We start from the raw sequence: 25,572 nt of genomic DNA, 5'->3' as shown, positions 1-25,572 counted from the left end.
GGAGGCAAAAGAGAAGAGGATGAAGATTAGCTTAATCACTCAGGACTGGGTAAGTAGCTCCCCTCCTCCTCACAGCCAACGCTTCTTCCACTGGCCTTGGCCCTCGGGCAGTCCCAGATTCCTTTCTCAGTCACCACAATTCGGGGGGTCATCTTTATCTCCAGCAGTTCCTGATCCAACCGGAAGTTCCTTCCGGTTACTCCAGGCCCCAGCTTTTGCTGCCTATACTGATTGGGCCCCACGTCTTCCTCCAGTGCTACCTGGCCAAACCACAGGTTCCTTCCGGTCAACTCCACAACCAAATTAAACCCCTGACTTTTGGGGCCCTTCACTTAGGCCTGCTCCTCTCAGTCAGCTTGCCCACAATTCAAGCCCCTGGCATTTGCAGCCTACTAGGCCACAGCCTTCAGGACATTCCCCACAGGCAGGCTCTTCCTTTTCCTGCCACGATATGTCCTGCTGTGGGGGGTGAAGCTTTAATGAGGGGGAGGTTCCTTTCTTCTCTAGCTACATCCACAGTCTGCCTTTCTCCAGTCTGCTCCCTGATAGGACGGTATTTTTTTCTTTACTCTTCCTGCCACCCACTCTTGTCCCAGGGCTAGTTAATAGGTTTTGCAGTTTTGACTACTCAGCCATGTCTGAACATTCAAATGATTCAGCCCATCCAGCATCTGCCCCATGCATTACACCTGTACCAAGTGTGACATCAAATTCCCCTACAGTCATCTGGATCCCCTGGGCCAAGTGTGTTGTGCTTCCTGACTATCCGCAGCTTCTTCACCACCTGCATAGCTCACACCGACCCCCTCGTCAGTTGACCCAGGAGCAGGCACTCGCCCAAACAAGACAATGTTCCTCTTCAGGTTCCTCAGTGCCTCTGCCAGAGGCCCGTTCAGACAGCCCCTCCTTTCAAAGCGAGGAATAATTGCTAGATTCTGATTAGAATCTAGACCAAGAGCAATTCTCTAAGATTGTGTCTATGGAGGACAGCTTAGTAACCACAATTTGCAGCACTTTTCAATTTCAGGATGACCCCCCTCAACTAGCCACCAAGAGTGTCTTTCTTTGATCCTGGCACATTCCTAAGGACTTCCCTGACTATTTTTCTGTCATCATTGATTGAGGAGGTGAAGTTGTGATCCGGACGGTACTAAAGTGTGCCTAGATCAACTATATCCTGTTCCGACGGAAATAGTCTCTAAAGAGTTAGTCGCTCCAAAGGTTCACCCACCTTGCCAAACATACCACTATCCCAGTTGCAGATGGGGCCTGCTTTCGAGAGGATTGTAAACTTGGAGTTCTTTGCTAAATCCACGTTTGATGCTCTACTCTTTGGCCTGTCTTCACTGCAGCGTGGGTCGCTAAGGCTATTTCTGAATGGGCCCTCCACCTTCATCAGGACATTTCCGCCGGATTGCCCATCTGCCAATGTACAATGTTTGGCACTACAGATTTCACAAGCTGGAAAATAACACTGTGAAGCCTCCCTGGGTGTGGGCACCCTAATTGCCCACTCAACTGCTCTCACAGTTGCTATGTGCTGGGCAGTCTGGCTCAGGGTTTGGGCAATGGATCCTATTTCAAGGCGTTCCCTTAATGGGTCCCTTTTTTCATGTTTGGCACCAGATTGGAAGAAATAATCTCAAAGGCCACGGACTGCAAAAGTACATATCTTCCCCCAGAACAAGCCCAGACGTCCATACATTCCCAGGAGTTTGAGGACTCGCCAGTCCTTTCATCACCTCCCAAGTTCCTGTGCTTTGGGAGGGACGTCCATCAAAACATCTGTAGCGGACCAGAAGAAGAAACCTTTCAAACTCCGATCTGCCTGCCACACCCAGGCCAGCCCTCTTTTTCTACCTCAAATAGGCAACCCTCCGCATGAAGGGGCACCTCCACCTTTCAGGTGGGGGACAAGCCCCTTCTCTTCCAGGAAGTCTGGCAGTCCCACACAGTCGAAACGTGGGTGATCGAAATTGTAACCTCCGGTTACAAGATAGAGTTCTCTTATGTATCTTTGGACCATTTCTTCCTATCCAAGCCCCCAAAAGAATCAGATTCTGGCCTCCACATTTTTTTTCAGGCATTGTACTCACTTATCCCTTAGGGGGTCGTCTTCCCTGTTCAGCCAGGTTTTTATTCAAACCTATTTGTTCTCCCCAAGAATGATGGGTCTGTCCATCCCATTCTGGACCTAAAAATGCTGAACAGTTTCTTACGAATGTGACATTTCAGGGTAAACAGGGTGAATTCTTATCTTCCATGGACAGCAAGGATGCGTACCTGCACATCACAAGTGCTCCCACGCATCAGCGTTTCCTCCATTTCGCATGTCATCACTAGTTCGTCATTTTACCCTTTGGTTTGGTGACAGCTATGTGCATTTATGAAGGTTCTAGCTCCTCTTTTGCTCCAGAGGGATATCACTAGTCCCCCATCCTGTTCTCAGAACAGGTACAGCCTGCACATCACCTTTGACACCTTGAAGTGCTTTGGCTGGATGGTTAATTTCCAGAGGTCACAGCAGGTGAATAACCTTCCTCAGCATGGACTTCCACACCACAGTGGCTAAAGTCGTCATTCTCCAGGAAAAACTGATGTCTCTCCAGCAGAACATCAAGCTCCTTCTCCAACTTAAACAACCATCAATCTGTTTATGCATGCAGAGCTTGGGAAAGATGGTCTCCTCCATCGAGGTCATTCCATTAGCCCAGTTTCACACCCACCTCATCCAGCATGTAATCTTGGCGATATAGGACCGAAATCAGTCCTCCCTGAACCATCCCATTGTTTTTCCTCCCGGGTTTCTCACAGCTCTCACATGATGGATCTTGCCTCCAGTAGTGAGCTTAGAGGAATCCTTCCTCTCTATTTTGCGGACATTCATCACCACTGACACAAGTCTCCACAGCAGACAGTACAAGAAGTGGTCAGTGTCAGAATCCAAATTACCGATCAACATCCACACCATCAATCTGTCTCTACTCCACTAGACTCCTGCGTGGACTACCAATTCGAGTTTAGTCAGACAAGGCTACAGCCATAGCGTATCTCAATCCATTAAGCAGGGACCTGCACCTGTGTGGTGACTGTGGTCGGCTAAAATCCTGAGGTGGGCAGAGAAGCATGTACCAGCTTTGTCAGTTGCCCACATTCTATGTGTGGAAAATTGGACAGCAGACATTCCCAGTCAGGAAACCGTGGACCGAGATGAATAGTCTTTTCATCCGGAAGTTTTCAAGGCGCTCTGTCTCTGATAGGGTTGCCCAGATGTGGACCTTGGCATCATAGACGCGCAACCCACAGGCATGTGCAGTAAACAGCCTAGTGGCTCCAAGGAACAGCTTTAACCTTCTCTATGTCTTTCCACCTCTCCCTCTTCTGCCCAGACTCCTGCGAAGGATCAAGATGGAGGGCATACCGACAATTCTCATAGCTCCAGATTGGCTTCGCCAAGCGTAGTACACAGACCAAATATTTCTGTTAGGAGATGTTCTGTGGCCCCTCTAACTTAGAGATTACCTTTTCTCTCAGGGACTTGTCTTTCATCAGTGTTTAGAGTCGCTACGTTTAATGGAGTGGATGTTGAGTTCACTGTCCTGGTTTTTCTGACGGGGTAATCCGCACCATGATGAAGGCCAGAAAACCTGCTTCAGCTAAAATATATTATAGGATGTGGAAGTGTATTTTGTGTTCCATGTGTTAATTTTTAGTTCCCCTTGTTGGAGTTGTATTTCGCTTTGGCAGATTGCCGGTTGGGTTATCAGCTTCCGACCCTTGTGTAGTTCTTTTTGTTTAGGTTACTGCTTCTACTGCTAGTGCACAAACTGGTTAGCTCTCTCCAGACTGTAGGGGGTACAACTGGCAGGAGGAGCTAGCCCTTTTCTAGCTTAGTGTTGACTACTAGTGATAGCAGCTATACCCACGGTGCTACACCCCCCCCCCCCATCTTGATGCATGTGTATCAGATGGATAGGTATTCTGACCCCTTTAAGTCATCATTTTTGGACCCTTGGCCGTCAAAAAGCCACAGTTTTTTTATCCCTTAACATTGTGTATGTTTAAACATTATCTGCCCTCAATAAGGGACAATTTTTGGAAGCTTTGGAATATGAAAAAGCATAACACCTGCAACGGCACAGTGTGTTTTTACACACTGTTTGTTAACACCGTCAAACATGCATTTACTCATACTGATGTATTGTCAATCTGACGTGATTTGCTATTGTGTTTAAGAGTTCTAGAAGACTAGAGGGTGTTGTATACCAATTTTCAGGGCAATTTGGGAAACTTTAGTTCATGTAAAATCAATTCGGGTCCGAACCTAACTTTTTGAAAAATTTGACGAACCTGAATCTCAAAGATTTTGCTCATTTCTAATCCAAAGCCATTCTACATAATTATATTCAGTTGCTCATAGTATCTCCTCTGCAGCGGAGACCCCTTTTTTCTTTATATCATTTACAGCAATGGACAATGCCTTTAAAAAGAGTATTTCCATCTCAGACAATGGGGGCATATCGCTAGGTTGCTCCTAGAGGCTCATTTGCACATATTAAAACATCGACAATGTGGGCACATTTGAACCTGAGACCAACACAGATGTCTTCAGCTGTCAAGCACACATGCAACAGGTCAGCTAGTTTCATAGGTACAAAACCGCTGACAGATACCCTTTAATATAACCGGAGGTATGCTTTAAAGTTCTGAATGCCCCATGGGCTCGAGAGGTATCACAGTGGAATGTCTGATCTATGTCTGCCAAGTTCTGTCTCCACATCAATGTAAAATGTATTTGAGTACAGATGTGTGTACACATGTTCTTTCTCAATTTTTTTTTTTTATGCTGTTACTATGTCTCTGTGCGATCCTCAGTCATGTAGAACACAGGAACATATAGAGCTAGCAGCTACAAATTCCTACTTCTACCCACATCCTGCCCACTTCTGCTGGGCTAGGTACACTTAACCAAACACATTTTTGAGGTTTCATTGCTTCAATTCAAAAGATTTCTTTCACAAATTTTGAATGTCCATCTGTGGGCATTCCTGAATTATATTTATTGTATATCGACAGCACTTCATGTAAGTAATCATCTTCATGTAGAGATACATTTATGTGTGAGACATCATTACTTAGTTCCTCGTCTTAAGCTGTAACACAGGTCAGCATATACAGTTTTCCATACTGATCACCGCAGGCTATCTGACACAGCACCGATGAGGTATCGCGTTCTGGGATAGGACAGGGTGAAAGACAAGTAACTGCTCCTTCACAGTAGAAAACGCCCACCTGGAAGTATACATATAAATTATTCACAGTACGATAATGTGCAAAGATTTTACTCACAGTAACACCCACCCACCTGTGTAAAAGGACTGCGTTTCCAAATCTTCACACTGTGGTCAACGGATGCTGTGATAACAAGATTATCCGTCACACTGAGGCAAGAGACAGCAGCTGCGTGAATCTGAAATAGAGAAGCACAGCCAGCTGGTAATAGGCTGTTCCACAGGATTCTGCTTCTAAGGCTCCATTCACACATCTGCAATTTCGTTCCGCATCTTGCGGAATGTAATTGCGGACTTATTCATTTCTATGGGGCAGCACGATGTGCTGCCCGGATACGGAATTGCGGTCCCGCAATTCCGTTCCCCCAAAAACTAGAACATGTCCTATTCTTGTCCGCAATTGCGGACAAGAATAGGCATATTCTATTAGTGCCGGCAATGTGTGGTCAGCAAAATGCGGAATGCACATTGCTGCTGTCTGTGTTTTGTGGATCACCAAAACACATTACGGACGTCTGGATGGAGCCTTACTGTAGTAAGCAAAAAACAACGCTAAAGACATAATGATTTGCCAAAATACCACTCAGTCCATTGTGAAATATTTCAAGAAGGGAAGACATTTCACAAACTGACCTGTTACAATGGTGGCATCCCATGACAGTACCACACTGGAATTTAGGGAGTTTAGAACAAGCCATTCTTTCACAAATGTCTGTAAAGGCAGACTGCATGGCTAGGGGCTGTGGCTATGAGACTGCATGAAAGACCTGAATTCGATAATTAAGATGTGTTTCCTGTACTACCTTTCTCTATATAATGTATGTCCCACCTGCTTTGTCAATTATTGGGGGAAAATGTTGCATCAATATGGATATGAATACAGAGTGGTCTGGAGTCTATAGAGGGAATCTATCCTTCCCCCACGCCAGTTTTCTGGCGTTAAAAAGTTGTGAACACTGGGGGTCATTTACAAACATTGCAACTTTTTAAACGCCTGTGTCAGGATATTTTGTCGAACAGGTTTTTTTTATGCTGCGTTCGACACATGAGTGTTGAGGGTGTGGCGGGGGCTTGAGCCAAGACTTTGGCGCTAACAAATTTTCCAACATTTACGCTTGGAAACAAGCGGAAATGTTGGCGAAAACTACTCCAGCAGGGGCTGGTCCACGTTTTTCTGCCAGGCAGAGCAAAACCAGTGCATAAGGGGAGTAGAAGATCAATGTAAAAAGCCAGTCTTCGTAAGTGACCCACACTGTGTTTGCGACTTTAACATTATCATCTGTGCACAACTGGTGTTTCTCCAACACCCTTGCCACTTTCCTAAAAAGGCTGGCCCGGTATAGTTATCTTCATTAACGTCATTTTTCTGGCATAACAGAAGACTACAATCTACACCAGCCGGAGGCTGGTATAGATATCAGTTTACATGGATTGTCAGCTCTTTGCCTAATTGATGATGAGGCATGTCTTAAATTATGCGCAGCCTGCAGCAGCACACGGGATATCATAGAATTCTCCCCCATATATTTATGTGCTCTGTATTCATTTTGAGGTGCGCTTGAAGGAGGTCTTAGGTATTATTTGTCAATCGAATCCTATAGATTGGGGATATGCCCTATATAAATAGGCTTTATGCACGTCACGAGAAGAAACCATGAGACAAAGCTGGCTCAGTAACATGACTGACTCCAACAGCACCCACCCCTGGATAGATCTCAATTACTTAAGGCCCCATAACACTACCTGAACATCGGGCAGATTACCGCTAATAAGCGCCCTTATAAACGCTCGGTAGCAATATCCTGCTGTGTAAAGGTGCCTCCAATCAGCCAATAAACAAGAAAAAACACTTGTCCATGGGTAATAGGATTGTTGATGCAATCACCTAAATCATCGTTTGCCGACAGCAGATCGTGCTGTCTAAACATACTGTGGAGGAGATCGCTGCATTCCCCAAGCAACACTTCCTGTAAAGGGAGTAAGTCTGGGTTCCATTGTGGTGTTTACCAATTTTACAGGAAGAATAGCGCTGCACTTTTCTTCCCATCAAATCTGACATAACAGCCGACCAAAGCTCTGAACGCTTCCTTGGGGGTGCTTGGTTGGAGCTTTTGTCATTAGGGAGTACTTGGCTTGAAAAGGCTAATCTAAATGATATGTCCATCAGTCGGCCTTGCTTTTCTGTTAGACACACTTCAGGGCTTGTTTCCATACAGGATGCTATATGATGTGACAATAAACGTTTGCTCATCCAATATCAAAGAAATAATAGACATATTGATAATGAACTTTACCTGTTTCTTCTCCCACATGTCAGCTGTACTAGGACTGGAAGTTTGTGAGGTTTTAAGCCACAGGGCCCCAACAGAATCCCCTACACCTATAAGAAAAAAAAAAGAAAAAACATCAAATTTCATCATGGATCATCACATTTCCAGGTGAGATAAGAGTAATGGTATAAAGCAGAAAAGATGCTCCAACACACGGTAGTTATTTCATGGGGAATGCAAATATTTACTAAAACAGACCTGTCAGGAGAGCTGACTAAAGCTGGAATTAACACAGGGCCATTGCCAGGCCAATTATTGGGAACAAACATTAACCCCTTAAAGACCAGGCCTATTTTCATTTTTGCATTTTTTATTTTTCTTCCTACACACATTTCAATAGCCATAACTTTTTTATTTTTCTGTTCACATAGTCATATAAGGGCTTATTTTTTGCTGGGCAAGATGCATTTTTTCACGACCATTTATTTTACCACGACTTGTAATGAAAAACGTTAAGGGGTTTTGACATCACAGCATCCTTATTCTGCAGCTGAATACTATTACGGCAATACCAAACTTGTATAGTCTTTATTTTGTTTAATTACTTTAAAAAAAATCTAAAATTATTGTTTATGCGGCACTTAAATAATTTTTTCTGGGCAGTATATCATGCTGCGTAAACCGCAATCTACTGACCAGAAACAATGAATCTGTATGAGGATGAGCAATTGCAGTAGCCATCACTCGTCCCCATACAGTGGAGGTGATTGCTGCCTGTAAAAGCGGCTCTTTACGGCCACTGGTTAGCAGGCAGTTATTGGGGAAGAATGAAAAGGGAAAGGGGGTGCACCAGGAAATTCAGTTAAACCAGACACAATGCCTTGTAGTTCAGCTGAATGTAATGATACATGTAACTTAGTGATCCATGGCTTCATTCTGGAGAAAAAGCCTTTGAAATCCACATGTAAATATGCAGTTGCACAAGAAAGGTCCAAGCCAGTCCGTGCACCTTTGCAAGTCCCTCCCTCTCTTCATGCAAGACGACTATGCATGAAGCTAGCCCTGTCAATCATGGAAAGGTGCACAGAGTGGCTAGGCACTGCCCTCGGTTCCCCTTACTGCTCATTTGTATATGTGATAAAAGTACTGTAACGCATGCACAAATGAACAGTATCTCATTCAGCCGAGCTAGCCCTACAAGGCATTGGGGAACATTTATCAATGTCTTTACGCCACAGCATTAAAAAAGTTGCAATTTATGGCACATGCCATATGTGCACCATAACTTGCGACTTTTTAGGCTTCTCTGCACTTTTCCGAAGTGCTGCAAAAAAGGGTGGGATAAGGAGGAGGGGCAGGGCTTTGCACGGCCTGCTGGACTTACTATCATTTTCGCCAGAAAGTGGCATAAGTTATAGCTAAAGTGTTCGCCAGCCCCTGGCATCTGCCTCTTAATCAATAAGGAGCATTTCACACCAGTGCAGGGAGATTAGAAGACTGGTGTAAGGATACGCTTTGTGTCTGGTTTAATAGTGAATTTCCTGAATGCAGACTCCTTACACTGAATATCAAATTGACTGTAAGGCTGGTTTCACACTAGCGACTTCCATGCATTGAACTCACAGCGTGTGTCTGCGAAAGATCCCATCCTGATCTATGTAGGACCGATAGGATTGCATAGCATTATACTGATTAATAATGCTATGTAACCCTTAGAGTTCTGGAATGTATTGAATAAGGGTCCATTCACACATCCGTGTGTGTTTTGCAGATCCGCAAAACACGGACAGCGGCAATGTGCGTTCCGCATTTTGCAGACCGCACAGTGCCGGCACTAAGAGAATATGCCTATTCTTGTCCGCTATTGCGGACAAGAATAGGACATGTTCTAATTTTTTCAGGATCGGAATTGCGGACCCGGAAGTGCGGGTCCGCAATTTCGGATCGAGGCCGCACGTCGCGCGGCCCCATAGAAATGTATAGGTCCGCAATTCCGTTTTGCAAAATGCGGAATGGAATTGCAGATGTGTGAATGGAGCCCAACACTGATATAACTATAAATACATGTATTTCTGTACAAGCAAGCTGCACATTTAATTTACGTATCTATTTTAATTAGTAAAACAAGATTGATTCATGTGAAAACATATCTGTACTTACCAAAATGTGGATGGGATGCAGTGATCATGCTGCCAGGATGTAGCATCTCTTGAGGAGGGTGGACATGAGAATCTGGCAGGGAAGCGTTGTCATCATCCACGTTCTGCCCCAGGAGGAAGAATTCTTAGTAAGTTTGTGCTGGTAAAGAGGACCCGTCACCTCTCCTACATGTCTCTTTTAGTAAGTACTTGCATTCCCCATGTAATTAACATTTTTGAGCATCTTTTCATATAACACTACGTTATGTCATGTGCAGGGACACACCACCAGTTGGCAACTCAATCATAAACTTCTGGTAGTAATAACAGAGGAACGGCACAACATAAAGTCATAAGAATAGATGCTCCAGAATAGTTATTCAAAGTGAAATACAAAAATTTACTAAAACAGACATGTCTGTAATTCTTTAAAGACTGTAACATTAAAATTTCAGTGCAATATGCAAGCAGTATGTTAGAGAGCAGGAGGAGATGAGCAGACTGATATATTGATTGACAGTCTTCCCTGTGTGCCTATAAAGGTAGCTGAATAGGAACACTGACTGGACGCCTAAGCATAGAAAAAGATTTACATGAATAAACAACAAATTATACTGAATGTTTTCCCACAAAGCTAAATATCAGTCTCAGCTTCCCCTTCTTTATAACCAGCTGCCTGCAGAATTGGACTCTATTTTCATGTTGACAGTTTCCCTTTAACCACTTCATTGCCAAGCAATTTTCGGTTTTCGTTATTTTTCACTCCCTGACTTTCTGTGCCATAACTTTTTTATTTTTCCGTTTGCAGAGCTGCATGAGGGCTTCTTTTTTGTGGGATAAGTTGTACTTTGTAATGGCACCATTTAATATTGCATATGATGCAGTGGGAAGCTGGAAAAAAAATCCAAATGTAGTGGAATTGGAATAAAACACAATTCCGCCACTTTTTTTGCGTTTTGTTTTTACAGCATTCACTATATAGTAAAACTGACTGTTACCTTTATTCTCTGGGTCAGTACAATTACAACAAGACCACATTTATATAGTTTTCTATTCATCTCCATATTTTATCTCCCATAACTTCTTTTAGGCCTCTTTCAGACGGGCGTTCCGGGAAAAGGTGCGGGTGCGTTGCGGGAACATGCACGATTTTTCCGCGCGAGTGCAAAACATTGTAATGCGTTTTGCACGCGCGTGAGAAAAATCGGCATGTTTGGTACCCAAACCCAAACTTCTTCACAGAAGTTCGGGCTTGGGATCGGTCTTCTGTAGATTGTATTACTTTCCCTTTATAACATGGTTATAAGGGAAAATAATAGCATTCTGAATACAGAATGCATAGTACAATAGCGCTGGAGGGGTTAAAAAAATATATATATATTTAACTCGCCTTAATCCACTTGATCGCGCAGCCCGGCTTCTCTTCTGTCTTCTTATTTGCTGTGTGCAGGAAAAGGACCTGTGGTGACGTCACTCCGGTCATCACATGGTCCGTTACATGATCTTTTACCATGGTGATGGATCATGTGATGACTGGAGTGATGTGAGTGACCACAAGTCCTTTTCCTGCACACAGCAAATAAGAAGACCGAAGAGAAGCCGGGCTGCGCGATCAAGTGGATTAAGGTGAATTAAATTATTATTTATTTTTTAACCCCTCCAGCGCTATTGTACTATGCATTCTGTATTCAGAATGTTATTATTTTCCCTCATAACCATGTTATAAAGGAAAATAATAATGATCGGGTCTCCATCCCGATCGTCTCCTAGCAACCGTGCGTGAAAAATCGCACTGCATCCGCACTTGCTTGCGGATGCTTGCGATTTTCACGCAGCCCCATTTACTTCTATGGGGCCTGCGTTGTGAAAAACACACAAAATAGAGCTTGCTGCGATTTTCATGCAACGCACAAGTGATGCATGAAAATCACCGCTCATGTGAACAGCCCCATAGAAATGAATGGGTCCTGATTCAGTGCGGGTGCAATGCGTTCAACTCACGCATTGCACCCGAGCGGAAAACTCGCCCGTGTGAAAGGGGCCTTATAGTTACATTTACGGAGTTGTGTGGGGGCTAATTTTTTGCGAGGCTATACCATTCTGGGGTGTATATGACTTTTTGATCACTTTTTATTATATTTTTGGGGGAGGTGAAGCAACAAAAAAAACTCTGTATGGGATAAATATTTATATAATGTATACATATATATTTATATTTTAATAGTAATGCATTTTTGGACATGGTGATGCCTATTATGTTTATTTTCTTTATTTAAATTTTGAGGAAAGGGAGGCTATTTTTTTTATGCAATTATTTCAAATTTAGTAATAGAATTTTATCAATTTCTTAATACAAAATTCAGCATATTCCAATGCAGTGTTGCGAACTGCAGGCCTGCATTGGAATATACCAGTAATAGGCCTAAAAGCCTTGTGCAGGCTCTGGCCTATCACTACTAAGGAACGCCTTGCCCAACCACAGTGAGGGGAAGGCATTCCTGCCTGGGAAACATTTGCTTCTGGGTTTTTTTCTACCACAGACTGCAGACATTAGCCTCAGCTGCCTGCTACATATACGGTTGTATGGTGGTAGGGAAGTGGTTAGGTTGTTCACATGTCCTATGTTGCATGGATATTATCAGAAGGGCTATTCAGTCTTCTGTATATAAAGCTTTTTCTAAGTATCTTTTTAAAATACTCTAGATCACAATTTGCCACCATACACAAGATGTAGGCTTTCTGACCCTTCTGTAGGAATATTAAACATATGTACCCATATAATATTTCTTACTTCTGTGTAACAGAATAGAAGAGCTAAACATGGCTCCAGACTGAAAGATCTTTGTTCAGTCGATACATAGTATCTAATTGGTTTGCAAAGCAAGTGGAGTAGTGTATGCCAGCCGTCCAATAATGTAACACCATATAGATAGACCGGGTCTGCCAAAGCAACAGTTGCTCAAAGAGGCTAATAGGGCATATGCAAAGGGGTTGGTCCCCTTTTAAGTATAAAATTAAGCAATTTTTCCCTGGCATTCTTAGGTCCCTTTCCCATGACAGTGTTCGGGTCTGTATTTTGCATCACTGTTTGTAAGCCCAAAATAAGAGTAGATCCAAAATACATAAGACATGCAAATGTTTCCATTACTGAAGCAGAAAGCTGAGTGGCATACACCCGTGTGAAAGTGGCCATACAACTATGATACCTGAAGAGATCCAGTCTTGGGATCCAAGAGAAAATCTTTTCCAGACAACATGTGCAGCTGCACCTTCTGCGAGGTGGTGAGAACAGCAGACAATACCAGGGACTCGATCGCAACACTGTAAGCTTTCTTCCCTCTGCAACAACAAAACAAGCGTTCTTGGGGAAAACATAACATATGAGATTCTCCATATCATACCTTATTACAAACCTTAACTCACCTTAAGGCACCTTCTTTACAAGGAAACAAAAGCCAGCGGGAAACTGTAAGATCACTGGACACACAGCAGAAAGAACGCTTGGTTGTAAAAATAATTGAAGAAATGCAGAGCTCGCCACACTGCAATAGACACATAGGGATCAACCAGGTCAAAATAACCCATGTAATTTACATAAAAAGGAAACTAGGCAAAAGAAATTAAGACACATTTAAATTTACTGTATCTTTACGATAACTAATCATCAGTGGAGGTAAGAGCTGCATTTACTTGCAGCAATCACCTCCACTATATGGGGATGAGGGATGAAAACTGCAATCATTCATCCTCAAATTCACAGCACGATCTGCTGCCCGGAAACAATGATTTAATGTGCGGCACCTTTACACGAATACTCATTCCCGATAATATTTCCATGTAAATGCACCTTAAAGGGGTTGTCCGGGTTCAGAGCTGAACCTGGACTTCCCTCCATTTTCACCCCAGCAGCCTCCCTGACATGAGCATCGGAGCAGTTCATTCTCAGATGCTCTGCTTTGCCCTGCGCTAAATTGTGCAGGGCAAAGGCATTTTTTGGCGATTCGGTGACGTACTGGGGCTCTCCATGGGGTTGCCAGGAACCCCGGTGACGTCACCGGCACTGATGAGCACGCAAAGTGCCGAAAGGGCACACCACGCATGCGCGCCAACCATCGATTCCTTTATATGGAAGTGTTGAAAATAGCCGAGCAGCACGCTCGGCTATTTTCAGAAGTCCCATTGACATTAATGGGATGCGCACTGCGCACTGCGCAAGCGCAGCCACCGCTCCATTCACTTCTACGGGGCTGATGGAAATAGCCAAGTCAGAGCTCGTCTATTTTTGGTAGTCCCATAGAAATAATAGGAGGACAGCCGCGCATGCGCGGTGCACCATCCAGGACTTTGTGCGCTCCTTTCTAAGTATAGGTGCAGGACCCACACCTATCAGACATTGGGGGCATAGTCTAGTGATATGCCCCCAGTGTATGGGACAACCCCTTTGAAGGAACACTCTAGGGAAATGCAAACACTGTGTAATGCCTATTGCAGAGCCTGAGGAACATGAGAATCCATGTGTCATGCATTAGGCATCAACACGGGAATATTATAATGAATGAATGCTCATTCCCGATAATCAGCCCGTGTAAAGGTGCCGCCCATTTGGAATTTAAAATTAAAATGGGAATAACCCTTAAAGATCTTGTACTTACTTGCAGTGTCAGCAGAGCTTTGTGCTGGCGCCACACAATTAGGTCTCCGCACTCTCCACCTGACACAACCAGTTCACCATCAGGGGACCATGCAACAGCAGTAATCATTCCCTTGTGACTAGTTGCCAACAGAGAGTCTGTGAAAATATTAATCAGAAAAGTGATCACACAATTGCTTCCTTAGATCTTTATGGTGCCCACACCACTGTTTCTTACCATCCCTGCATGGGGCTCCCCATAGCCGTATAGAGCCATCTTGGCCTGCTGTCACAGTCACCTGAAGCTGAGGGTCTGCCACTGACGATACTACAGCTGCTCCATGACCATTAAGAGTTTGTATCTGCTCCATCTAGAAGACATATGACAGGGAGCGTCATCCCTACTGCATTATATGTTGATAAGCATCCTAACTCTCTTGAGACATTGGTAAACAGCTGTCTAGGAAGCACTGTATACATCTGTCTCACCTGCAGGGGACTCCACTTTAATACCATGGCATCGGAACCAGCCGTGTAAACCACTAAATTTGTATCATCTGAAATGAGAAATGTGCATACTATCATATGCAATTGAACACGTTTTCAGCATTTGTCAAAGAATCCCAGAAGCCATTTATTAACTGGGACTTCAACTTTTCTGGATTTCTCCTGAAATGTTAATAATACAAATAAAACTGGTTGTGCACAGTGCATTGTATATTTCTGGAAATGCCCTTTTGCAATATTAATAAAATAGGACCTGAGGCACCAAGTACAATAGCTCTAACATAAAAGAAGCAAAAAACATGGCACCTACTTTATTATTCCCCCTGCCATCTTTATATAATTTGCAAAACTGTACCTCGACTATGTTCTGGCTCCCAGTATGCAGTGCTCTGATTTATCTGACTGTGGTGAGTAGGAATACTAGCGATCTCCGTGCCAGTAAGACTCCAGACTTTTAGGAAACCATCTCGGCCACTGGTGATAACACGTTCCCCCTTATTAGAGAAGACAACAGATAAAAGTCAAACGTGCTATAGCAGATTAGTGAATACGGAAAGAGAAAGCCATACACACCATGCACAGAGCACTGCTGACTGCACTTAGATGTCCAGCAAATGTCAGGAGCTGCTTCTCATTCTGAATATCCCACAGGCACACAGATCCATCTCCTGAAGACGAGACCTGTTAGAAGAGGTTACAAAATTCAAGATCTATACATTTAATAATACATAAATACATTTAAGCAAGACGTATCAGTTCTCTTAACACGGCTTTAGTAATGAAATGGCAATGCTGGAGGAACTCTGCCCTGTGCCATTCCTCATATATTCCTCCTGGAAGTTTATGGGGCTACACAGCAAAAAGTGTTGTATGACATAAAGATCTAATGACTGTCAATGTGGTTGCAAAGTGACAAAAGACAGTTACAAGAACTCCGTCACATGCAGCTTCAACATCGCAGACCACAATGCAGGTCCTGGGCAACTGCTACCGGCCTGTGATTTGGCTGTGTTTTCGTTTTTCATCTCCCAAAAAATAAATTATATATATATAAAGCAAAAATCGGACTGCACTCCAAAGCGTATCTTCAGTAAATTAGTCTGTATTTATTCACCCATCTGGTGGCAAAGAGCAACGTTTCGGCTCAAACATGAGCCTTTCTCAAGCCAGCCGAAACATCGCTCTTTGCCACCAGATGGGTGAATAAATACATACTATTTTACTGAAGATACGCTTTGGAGTGCAGTCCGATTTTTGCTTTGCATAAGTGGGTAAGCACCTGTTACCATACTTGGACTTTGCACCCGTTTTTTTCCTTGATATTTCCCTTGGGTGGTGCTGCCAGTGTTTTTTTCTGATATTATATCAGATTTTTTTTATATATATATATATATATATATATATATATATATATATATATATATTATAAAGGAAATTGGACAGCACTCCAAAAGCTATAAAAATATGAAAAGTTTATTTACCCATGTAAAATAGTTCAGTAGCGACGTTTCGGCTCATCCATAGAGCCTTTCTTGCTTGAGAAAGGCTCTATGGATGAGCCGAAATGTCGCTACTGAACTGTTCCACATGGGTAAATAAACTTTTCAGATTTTTATAGCTTTTGGAGTGCTGTCCAATTTTCTTTATTATTTTCTTGGGTAATTAGCCTATACCCTGGGATATAGCACCCATCCTTTTTACATATAGTTGGTGCTGCCAATTTTTCTATAAATTTTTATATTTTTTATAGGTATAGTGGTTTTTCATTAAAGGGTTTTATTAAATATGTATGTATATTGTGGTCCCGATATTGAGTGCCCCCCATACTTCCATATATATTCAGTGTTCCTACACAGTCTAACACTATCAGCGCTGGCTGCACAATGTCAGTGTAGAGACACCTCCCCAACTGATAACTAGTTCTCAATTTATTCACAAATTTCTAGGAGAAATAACAGAATTATCTACTAAAACAGACATGTCAGAAGAGCTGACCGTTCCTCTTTAAATCGCATAGTACTAAAATATTCCGCTCTTACCAACATGCTGTCGTCCGTCCATGAACAGCAAGTTATCCAGTCCTTGTGACATGACAGCAGGGTGTGCGCAAGAACAGGAGGTTTCACCGAGACGTCCCAACAGAGCAGAGACTGTGTTAAAGTAAAAGTAAATGACTGCACATTTCCCAGTGTTGTATGTTGCAGAGTATATCTTCAGATATTTATATCCTGTCCATAAACAGAGCCTGGAAACTATAGGCCGGTAAGTTTAACATCTGTTGTGGGTAAACTGTTTGAAGGTTTTCTGAGAGATGCTATGTTCGAGCATCTTAACGGAAATAAGCAAATAACGCCATATCAGCATGGCTTCGTGAGGGATCGGTCATGTCAAACAAATTTAATCAGTTTCTATGAGGAGGTAAGTTCTAGACTTGACAGCGGCAAATCAATGGATGTCGTGTATCTGGACTTCTCCAAAGCATTTGACACTGTACCACATAAAAGGTTAGCATATAAAACGAGAATGCTCGGACTGGGAGAAAAAGTCTGTAAGTGGGTAAGTAACTGGCTCAGTGATAGAAAACTGAGGGTGGTTATTAATGGTAAATACTCAGATTGGGTCACTGTCACTAGTGGAGTACCTCAGGGGTCAGTATTGGGCCCTATTCTCTTCAATATATTTATTAACAATCTTGTAGAAGGCTTGCATAGTAAAATATCAATTTTTGCAGATGACACTAAACTGTGTAAAGTAATTAACACTGAAGAGGACAGTATACTACTACAGAGCGATCTGGATAGATTGGAGGCTTGGGCAGATAAGTGGCAGATGAGGCTTAACACTGACAAATGTTAAGTTATGCACATGGGAAGGAAAAATGCAAGTCACCCGTACATACTAAATGGTAAAACACTCGGTAACACTGACATGGAAAAGGATCTAGGAATTTTAATAAACAGCAAACTAAGCTGCAAAAAACAGTGTCAGGCAGCTGCTGCCAAGGCCAATAAGATAATGGGTTGCATCAAAAGGGGCATAGATGCCCGTGATGAGAACATAGTCCTACCACTTTACAAATCGCTAGTCAGACCACACATGGAGTACTGTGTATAGTTCTGGGCTCCAGTGAACAAAGCAGACATAGCAGAGCTGGAGAGGGTCCAGAGGAGGGCAACTAAAGTAATAACTGGAATGGGGCAACTACAGTACCCTGAAAGATTATCAAAATTAGGGTTATTCACTTTAGAAAAAAGACGACTGAGAGGAGATCTAATTAATATGTATAAATATATCAGGGGTCAGTACAGAGATCTATCCCGTCATCTATTTATTCCCAGGACGGTGACTGTGACGAGGGGACATCCTATGCGTCTGGAGGAAAGAAGGTTTGTACACAAACATAGAAGAGGATTCTTTACGGTAAGAGCAGTGAGACTATGGAACTCTCTGCCTGAGGAGGTGGTGATGGTGAGTTCACTAAAGGAATTCAAGAGGGGCCTGGATGTATTTCTGGAGCGTAATAATATTACAGGCTATAGCTACTAGAGAGATATCGTTGATCCAGGGATTTCTGATTGCCTGATTGGAGTCGGGAAGGAATTTTTATTCCCCTAAAGTGAGGAAAATTGGCTTCTACCTCACAGGGGTTTTTTGCCTTCCTCTGGATCAACTTGCAGGATGACAGGTCGAACTGGATGGACAAATGTCTTTTTTCGGCCTTATGTACTATGTTACTGTTACACTACTATACAGACTTTAATTAGATGATGCCACCCAATATACATAGATATAAACAAGAAGTTTGGAGCTTGTGTATAAAACAATACAATCATAAACCGCTATATCCTTCTATTTGTCCTGAGAGTCACATCCGCGATGGCCATTACTAGGACGTGACCCTCAGGACAAATAGAAACATATAGCTGTTTATGATTGTAATGTTTAATACACAAGCTCCAACCCTCTTCACACTTCTTACACCTTCCACAAAGCACATCTACCACTTGCATATGTATTCTTACCCGGTCTTTCCCACCAGTAGCCAGCAGGTTCCCACCCGGGCTAAAAGCACAGCATGTAACTGCTGCAGTGTGACTCCGAAGAACTGAGACAGGAGAAACTGATGGATTAGCCACTAGGAGATTGTCCACTGACCACAGGCAGATGGAAACATCCTCTGGAATAAAGAAAGAAAGTCATTAATATCTAAGGAGGCAATTCATTCATTCTATACTGAATTAACTATGACAAATATGTCAGCACGGTGGCTCAGTGGTTAGCACTGGTGCCTTGCAGCACTGGGGTCCTGGGTTCAAATCTGACCAAGGACAACATGATCTGCATGGAGTTTGTATGTTCTCCCCGTGTTTGTGTGGGTTTCCTCCGGGTTCTCCGGTTTCCTCCCACACTCCAAAGATAGGGAACGTAGATTGTGAGCCCCACTGTGGAGAGTTGGATGCTAATGTCTGTAAAGCGCTGCGGAATATAGTAGCGCTATATAAGTGCATAAGATAAATAAATAAAATGCATATAAACTGATATTTTTCTTTCACTAATCAGTATTCAAAGTCAACTTTATGATTGACATCAGTGATAACACGTCCATTCTATCCATGTGTGAAGAAGGCATGACTGTGGAGCAAGTGAAATATGCCAAGTGTAATAGCCTCTATCATACAGTATAATTACTTCACATTTAGTTTTTTCAGGATGCCAATACATGGAACCTTTTGATGGATATGTATGGATAATTAATCACGGGAAGGTTCAACTACATGGCAAAAACAATATATATCATAGTAATGTGTTAAATAGATATGAGACATTCTCACCAGAAGCGGAAGCTAGAAACTGGCAGGATAATGCCAAGGCCTGAACAGATCGTTGATGCCCACACAGAGTGAGCCGACAAGATGACTGTTCTGGTGATACATCCCAGACACGAATTAAACTATCCGAGCTGCCAGTAATCAGCGTGTTATCAGAGAGCCATACAAGACTGTCCACTGCTACATTCTCAAATGGACACTGCGACACAAGCTCCCCTGGAAAGAAAACAAAATACCTTAAGTGAGTGATCATGCCGAACATTTTATACAAGCCATGAAACCCTTACCAGACTCTTAAGACCCTCCCCCCCATACACGTACATAATATTGTGCAAGACATAGAAAGGAGCAATAATAATATGTGGCCTCCATCCACACATATAACAGATGGTGCAGCCCACAATCTAATGTGCATGAGGAGATCAGAGTCTAACCAACAGATCATGTCAGGGGAGAGAAGGATTGGGCAAACTCAGGGGTGGACTGGGAAAAAAAAAAAAAAAAAAAAAAAGGGTCCCAGTTCTGTAGTCGGGTCCAAACTGATGGAAGGCAGCAATATCATATTGTGGCACATTATACCACCCCAACAGAGCCAAATACCACAGTCCATCACAAACTACATCCCCAAAAACTCCAACAGCCGGGCATGAGGAGGGGTCAGGCAGCTCCCTGGGCATCAGCCTACCAGGAGATTTCCCAGTAAGGTCTATGGCCAATCCGCCTCTGGGCGAACTGAATTTTTTTTGACCAATCCTTTTGTTCCGCCAGGTCGGAGATTAGCCACCACCAGAGGTGTCTGGCATTGGCTTTCTCCTCTCTCTCCATCAAATACACATACAAGTTTGGCCAAACCAAATGTGTATGTTGGAGTGGGGGGGGGGGGGGGGGGTCAGGAGAGATAGTTGTCAGCCGAATGATTGTTCAGCTGACAAATACTACTGGACATGGTATGGCTGTCCTTACCGTTATCAACTTTGTAGATATAAACAGAATCCGAATGATAGCCAACAGCAAACATCTGCCTGTTAGGAGAGATGGCTACAGAAAGTGCAGGAGATAAGGCAGTCTTTACACAGCCATGAGCATGTAGCCTCCCCAGTCCTCCAGATGATACTTGCACCTGTAAGGAGAAGAAGATTTGATCCCGGCACAGATACAAACAAGTTGTCTCATCAAACATGTAATTTGTTAGGGCCAGAATAAAGAGTGGCTCCTGCTCTGACAGACTTAAAGAGGACCTTTCATGGGTCTAGACATTATATTATAACTAGCAGGTTATGTAGGGCATAGTGCAGGGATGTCATATCGCTTACTATTTTTCCTGGGCGTCACTCCGTTCGCCCGCTGTGCCCCCCATTCACTTTTCCCGCCTGGTATGCTAATGAATAGCATCGGTAGAGGGAGGAGGAGACTGCCCTGTTTCTCAATAGGCGTTCCTTCTCCCTGGCTGTAGTGCTGTCCAATAACATCGGTGAGCGTCACAGCCAGGTACAAAAAAAAAGCTCACCTTCTCTGCTGTGATTGGACCATGCTACAGCCAGGGAGAAAAACACCCATTGAGAAACAGAGAAGTGTCTTCCTCCCTGTACCGATGCTATTCATTAGCATGCCAGGCGGGAAAAGTGAACAGGGGGAACAGCGGGCGAACGGAGCGCCGCCCAGACAAACTAGTAAGCGATAATACATCCCTGCAGGTATTTACATACCTGCTAGTTATTTCACAATGTCTGGACCCATGAAAGGGCCTCTTTAAGCCTATCCATGTAGTACACCGGCAATCATTTATCTGAATGGCCGACATTTAATTCTAGATTTCCCTGCAGGGGAAATGTCTGGCTGCTTGCAGTTTCCCCAAGCAAGATTACTAGTTTGTGGAGGGTGACAAAAGCTTTTATCTGAGATGGTTTGTATGTTATGAGACAACCCCTTTAAAGACACTATTACACTCAATGTGGTTATTACCTTGCCATCTTCTCCACCAGTCAAGAGATATTCCCCATGCTGCAGAAAGTTAGAAGTCAGCGTATAACCACTATGAGCTCTGAAACGAGACAGGAGAACTTGTGCTTCCCAAGACCACAGGGACACCCAGCCATCAAGACTCCCTGAGACCACAACACTGCCATCTAAGGAGAATGACACTGTTTTCACTGATGAAGAACCACACAGGACCTGCAAGAAAGAATAATATGTGTTGTGAAACTTTACTAGAACCCTTATCCAGGGGCGAGACGATAGGTAGGCGAGGGGTAAGCGCCCACGCAACATTTGCGGCTACTCAGCCTCATAGGCTTCAAAGCCGGTGCAGGAGCGGTGATGTCATATAGGCCCCCTGCCCTGGGACGCGGCAACACAGGCCACAGATTGGAAAAGGTCTGTGGCCTGCAGCTCAGAGAGTGGTGGGGAATGGGAGTGAGTTAAGTGATTGTTTTTTTATTTTTTTTTAAACTAAGCAGTGGCACTATGTACTGGCACTAAGGGGAGGAACATTAAATACTGGCACTGGGGTGGGGGGCATTACCGTATATACTGGCAGTGTGGTGGGTGAGCATTATCTACTGGCTCTAAGGGGTAAGAGCATTAAATACTGGCACTGGGGTAGGGGAGCATTATATACTAAAAAGAAGAGGGGGGGACATTAAATACTGGCAATAAAGGGAAGAGCATTATATACTGGTACTAAGGATGGGAACTATATACTGGAACTGGGGGGCAGCACTGTAAACTGGCACTAAGTGGAGGGAGCATTGTATACTGGCAGTGAAGGGGAGCAGCATTATATACTGACACTAAGGGGAAGGAGCATTATATACGGGCACTAATGGGGCCAGCATTATATACTTGCCCCAAGGATGGAGCATTATATACCTGCACTACGGGGGGGGATGGAGGAGCATTATGTACTGGTACTACAGGGTTACATTATATATATATATATACTGGCCCTATCAGGGGGCATATATATATACTGGCACTATGAGGGAAGTTGGAGCATGATATAATGGTACTACAGTGGCCATATATACTGGAATCACTGCAATAGGTGCACCACAATGATACCGTGTTCACACACCATAGGTAGTCTAGTGGTAGGATGCATGCCACACTGAGATACCTTGACAGTGGTGCAAAAGGGCTCTGTTGTGTTCCTGACTGGAATATATTGGCTAAAGTCCCAGTTTTTAACATCAGTCTGAGGGATTAGCCAGTATTGTCAGTTGCATACTATTGTGGTGCACCTTTTGCAGTGATTTATGTATTTGTATATTTTCATCCACACACTACTCCATCTTGTGTAGAATGCCTTGTGGTACATGTGGTCCGCTGCCGACATCCTCCATTGTATGCATTTTTTGCTGGGGATTGCCGTTAGCAACGGATTATATGTGGAGGAATTGCTCTCTTGGTTATAAACACGCTACAGTGTTTGGGTTTTTTGAGCATTTCCTCCCATTTAGGCTACTTTATTTTAGTGATTTGCCATATATACTGGCACTACAGAGAGGGGGGCGGAGGAGCATTATATACTGTAATTATGGCGGGAGCAATATATATTTTATGTATATTATTTATATATACAGTACAGACCAAAAGTTTGGACACACCTTCTCATTCAGAGTTTTCTTTATTTTCATGACTATGAAAATTGTAGATTCACACTGAAGGCATCAAAACTATGAATTAACACATGTGGAATTATATACATAACAAAAAAGTGTGAAACAACTGAAAATATGTCATATTCTAGGTTCTTCAAAGTAGACACCTTTTGCTTTGATTACTGCTTTGCACACTCTTGGCATTCTCTTGATGAGCTTCAAGAGGTAGTCATCTGAAATGGTTTTCACTTCACAGGTGTGCCCTGTCAGGTTTAATAAGTGGGATTTCTTGCCTTATAAATGGGGTTGGGACCATCAGTTGCGTTGTGGAGAAGTCAGGTGGATACACAGCTGATAGTCCTACTAAATAGACTGTTAGAATTTGTATCATGGCAAGAAAAAAGCAGCTAAGTAAAGAAAAACGAGTGGCCATCATTACTTTAAGAAATGAAGGTCAGTCAGTCCGAAAAACTGGGAAAACTTTGAAAGTGTCTCCAAGTGCAGTCACAAAAACCATCAAACGCTACAAAGAAACTGGCTCACATGCGGACCGCCCCAGGAAAGGAATACCAAGAGTCACCTCTGCTGCGTAGGATAAGTTCATCCGAGGCACCAGCCTCAGAAATCGCAGGTTAACAGCAGCTCAGATTAGAGACCAGGTCAATGCCACACAGAGTTCTAGCATCAGACACATCTCTAGAACAACTGTTAAGAGGAGACTGTGTGAATCAGGCCTTCATGGTAGAATATCTGCTAGGAAACCACTGCTAAGGACAGGCAACAAGCAGAAGAGACTTGTTTGGGCTAAAGAACACAAGGAATGGACATTAGACCAGTGGAAATCTGTGCTTTGGTCTGATGAGTCCAAATTTGAGATCTTTGGTTCCAACCACCGTGTCTTTGTGCGACGCAGAAAAGGTGAACGGATGGACTCTACATGCCTGGTTCCCACCGTGAAGCATGGAGGAGGAGGTGTGATGGTGTGGGGGTGCTTTGCTGGTGACACTGTTGGGGATTTATTCAAAATTGAAGGCATACTGAACCAGCATGGCTACCACAGCATCTTGCAGCGGCATGCTATTCCATCCGGTTTGCGTTTAGTTGGACCATCATTTATTTTTCAACAGGACAATGACCCCAAACACACCTCCAGGCTGTGTAAGGGCTATTTGACCATGAAGGAGAGTGATGGGGTGCTGCGCCAGATGACCTGGCCTCCACAGTCACCGGACCTGAACCCAATCGAGATGGTTTGGGGTGAGCTGGACCGCAGAGTGAAGGCAAAAGGGCCAACAAGTGCTAAGCATCTCTGGGAACTCCTTCAAGACTGTTGGAAGACCATTTCAGGTGACTACCTCTTGAAGCTCATCAAGAGAATGCCAAGAGTGTGCAAAGCAGTAATCAAAGCAAAAGGTGGCTACTTTGAAGAACCTAGAATATGACATATTTTCAGTTGTTTCACACTTTTTTGTTATGTATATAATTCCACATGTGTTAATTCATAGTTTTGATGCCTTCAGTGTGAATCTACAATTTTCATAGTCATGAAAATAAAGAAAAAACTCTTTGAATGAGAAGGTGTGTCCAAACTTTTAGTCTGTACTATATATATATATATAGACACTGCATGGCATCTTTAACTGCAAGGGAGCATAGAGCTACAATGGGCACTGACTGACTGCAGGAGGGGCATTATACATATTGGGGCATTATGGTTACATTAATACTACTAGGGTTACTATAGGGGAATTATTTTTGGGCACAATATGTAAGCATTCTTACATACTTGGGGAGTATTAGCACTATGGATGGCACTATTACTAATGAGAGCAGTCTGGGAGCAATATTTTTATGGGGACTACATGTATGGCACTGTTATTTCTGACATTATAGTGTTTATGGGCATGGGGGAACACAACAGGCACAATATTGGGAGTAGTAGCAGGATGACAGTGCCCTGTATAAATTTGGGGACTAATTTGCAGAATCTGTAACAGTGCCTCATATGCCATATAGTGATACTGGTGTCTAATGTGGCTGCACACAACTGACCAAAGACATCTGCACATGATGGTCTGGACTAAATGGAGAAAAAAAGGGAAAGTGAACAACTGATATCCGTAGAGACGTCATCTGTAGGTCACTGAATCTGCCCCTGACTTCTTCTTTTAAATGTGTTTTAAATCGCTTTATTAGGTTATAATGTCACTTTAAATTGATTAAGGAGGGAGGGGGGCGGTTGCAATTTGCCTTCTCCGCCTAGGGCGGCGAACACCGGCCCTGGCTTCATCCATATGAATAGACAATG

The 25,572-nt window shown here is 43.3% G+C and overlaps 1 protein-coding gene across 3 annotated transcripts in view; it reads right to left on the bottom strand.

Annotated features, from left to right (window-relative positions):
• Window positions 1–5,041: 5,041 nt before the first annotated feature.
• LOC122924224 (telomerase protein component 1-like) overlaps window positions 5,042–25,572 on the bottom strand; it is a 73,520-nt gene continuing 52,989 nt past the window's right edge. For all 3 annotated transcript variants that reach the window (XM_044275149.1, XM_044275150.1, XM_044275148.1), the window contains exons 39-54: window positions 21,628–21,837; window positions 20,629–20,785; window positions 19,669–19,881; window positions 18,859–19,013; window positions 16,876–16,986; window positions 15,410–15,517; window positions 15,192–15,330; window positions 14,819–14,886; window positions 14,568–14,700; window positions 14,352–14,488; window positions 13,123–13,241; window positions 12,906–13,038; window positions 9,722–9,824; window positions 7,586–7,671; window positions 5,366–5,470; window positions 5,042–5,292 (exon numbers count right to left, since the gene is read on the bottom strand). In XM_044275149.1, the coding sequence (XP_044131084.1) occupies window positions 5,149–5,292; window positions 5,366–5,470; window positions 7,586–7,671; window positions 9,722–9,824; window positions 12,906–13,038; window positions 13,123–13,241; window positions 14,352–14,488; window positions 14,568–14,700; window positions 14,819–14,886; window positions 15,192–15,330; window positions 15,410–15,517; window positions 16,876–16,986; window positions 18,859–19,013; window positions 19,669–19,881; window positions 20,629–20,785; window positions 21,628–21,837 (2,121 nt within the window). In that variant the 3' untranslated portion in view covers window positions 5,042–5,148. The remainder of the gene's footprint in view (window positions 5,293–5,365; window positions 5,471–7,585; window positions 7,672–9,721; window positions 9,825–12,905; window positions 13,039–13,122; window positions 13,242–14,351; window positions 14,489–14,567; window positions 14,701–14,818; window positions 14,887–15,191; window positions 15,331–15,409; window positions 15,518–16,875; window positions 16,987–18,858; window positions 19,014–19,668; window positions 19,882–20,628; window positions 20,786–21,627; window positions 21,838–25,572) is intronic.

This window comes from Bufo gargarizans, unplaced genomic scaffold (assembly GCF_014858855.1).
Source record: "Bufo gargarizans isolate SCDJY-AF-19 unplaced genomic scaffold, ASM1485885v1 original_scaffold_917_pilon, whole genome shotgun sequence".
In the NCBI taxonomy this organism is placed as follows: Eukaryota; Metazoa; Chordata; class Amphibia; order Anura; family Bufonidae; genus Bufo; species Bufo gargarizans.
Note: the sequence above shows the minus strand (reverse complement) of the source record. Positions and strands in the feature narration are given on the sequence as shown.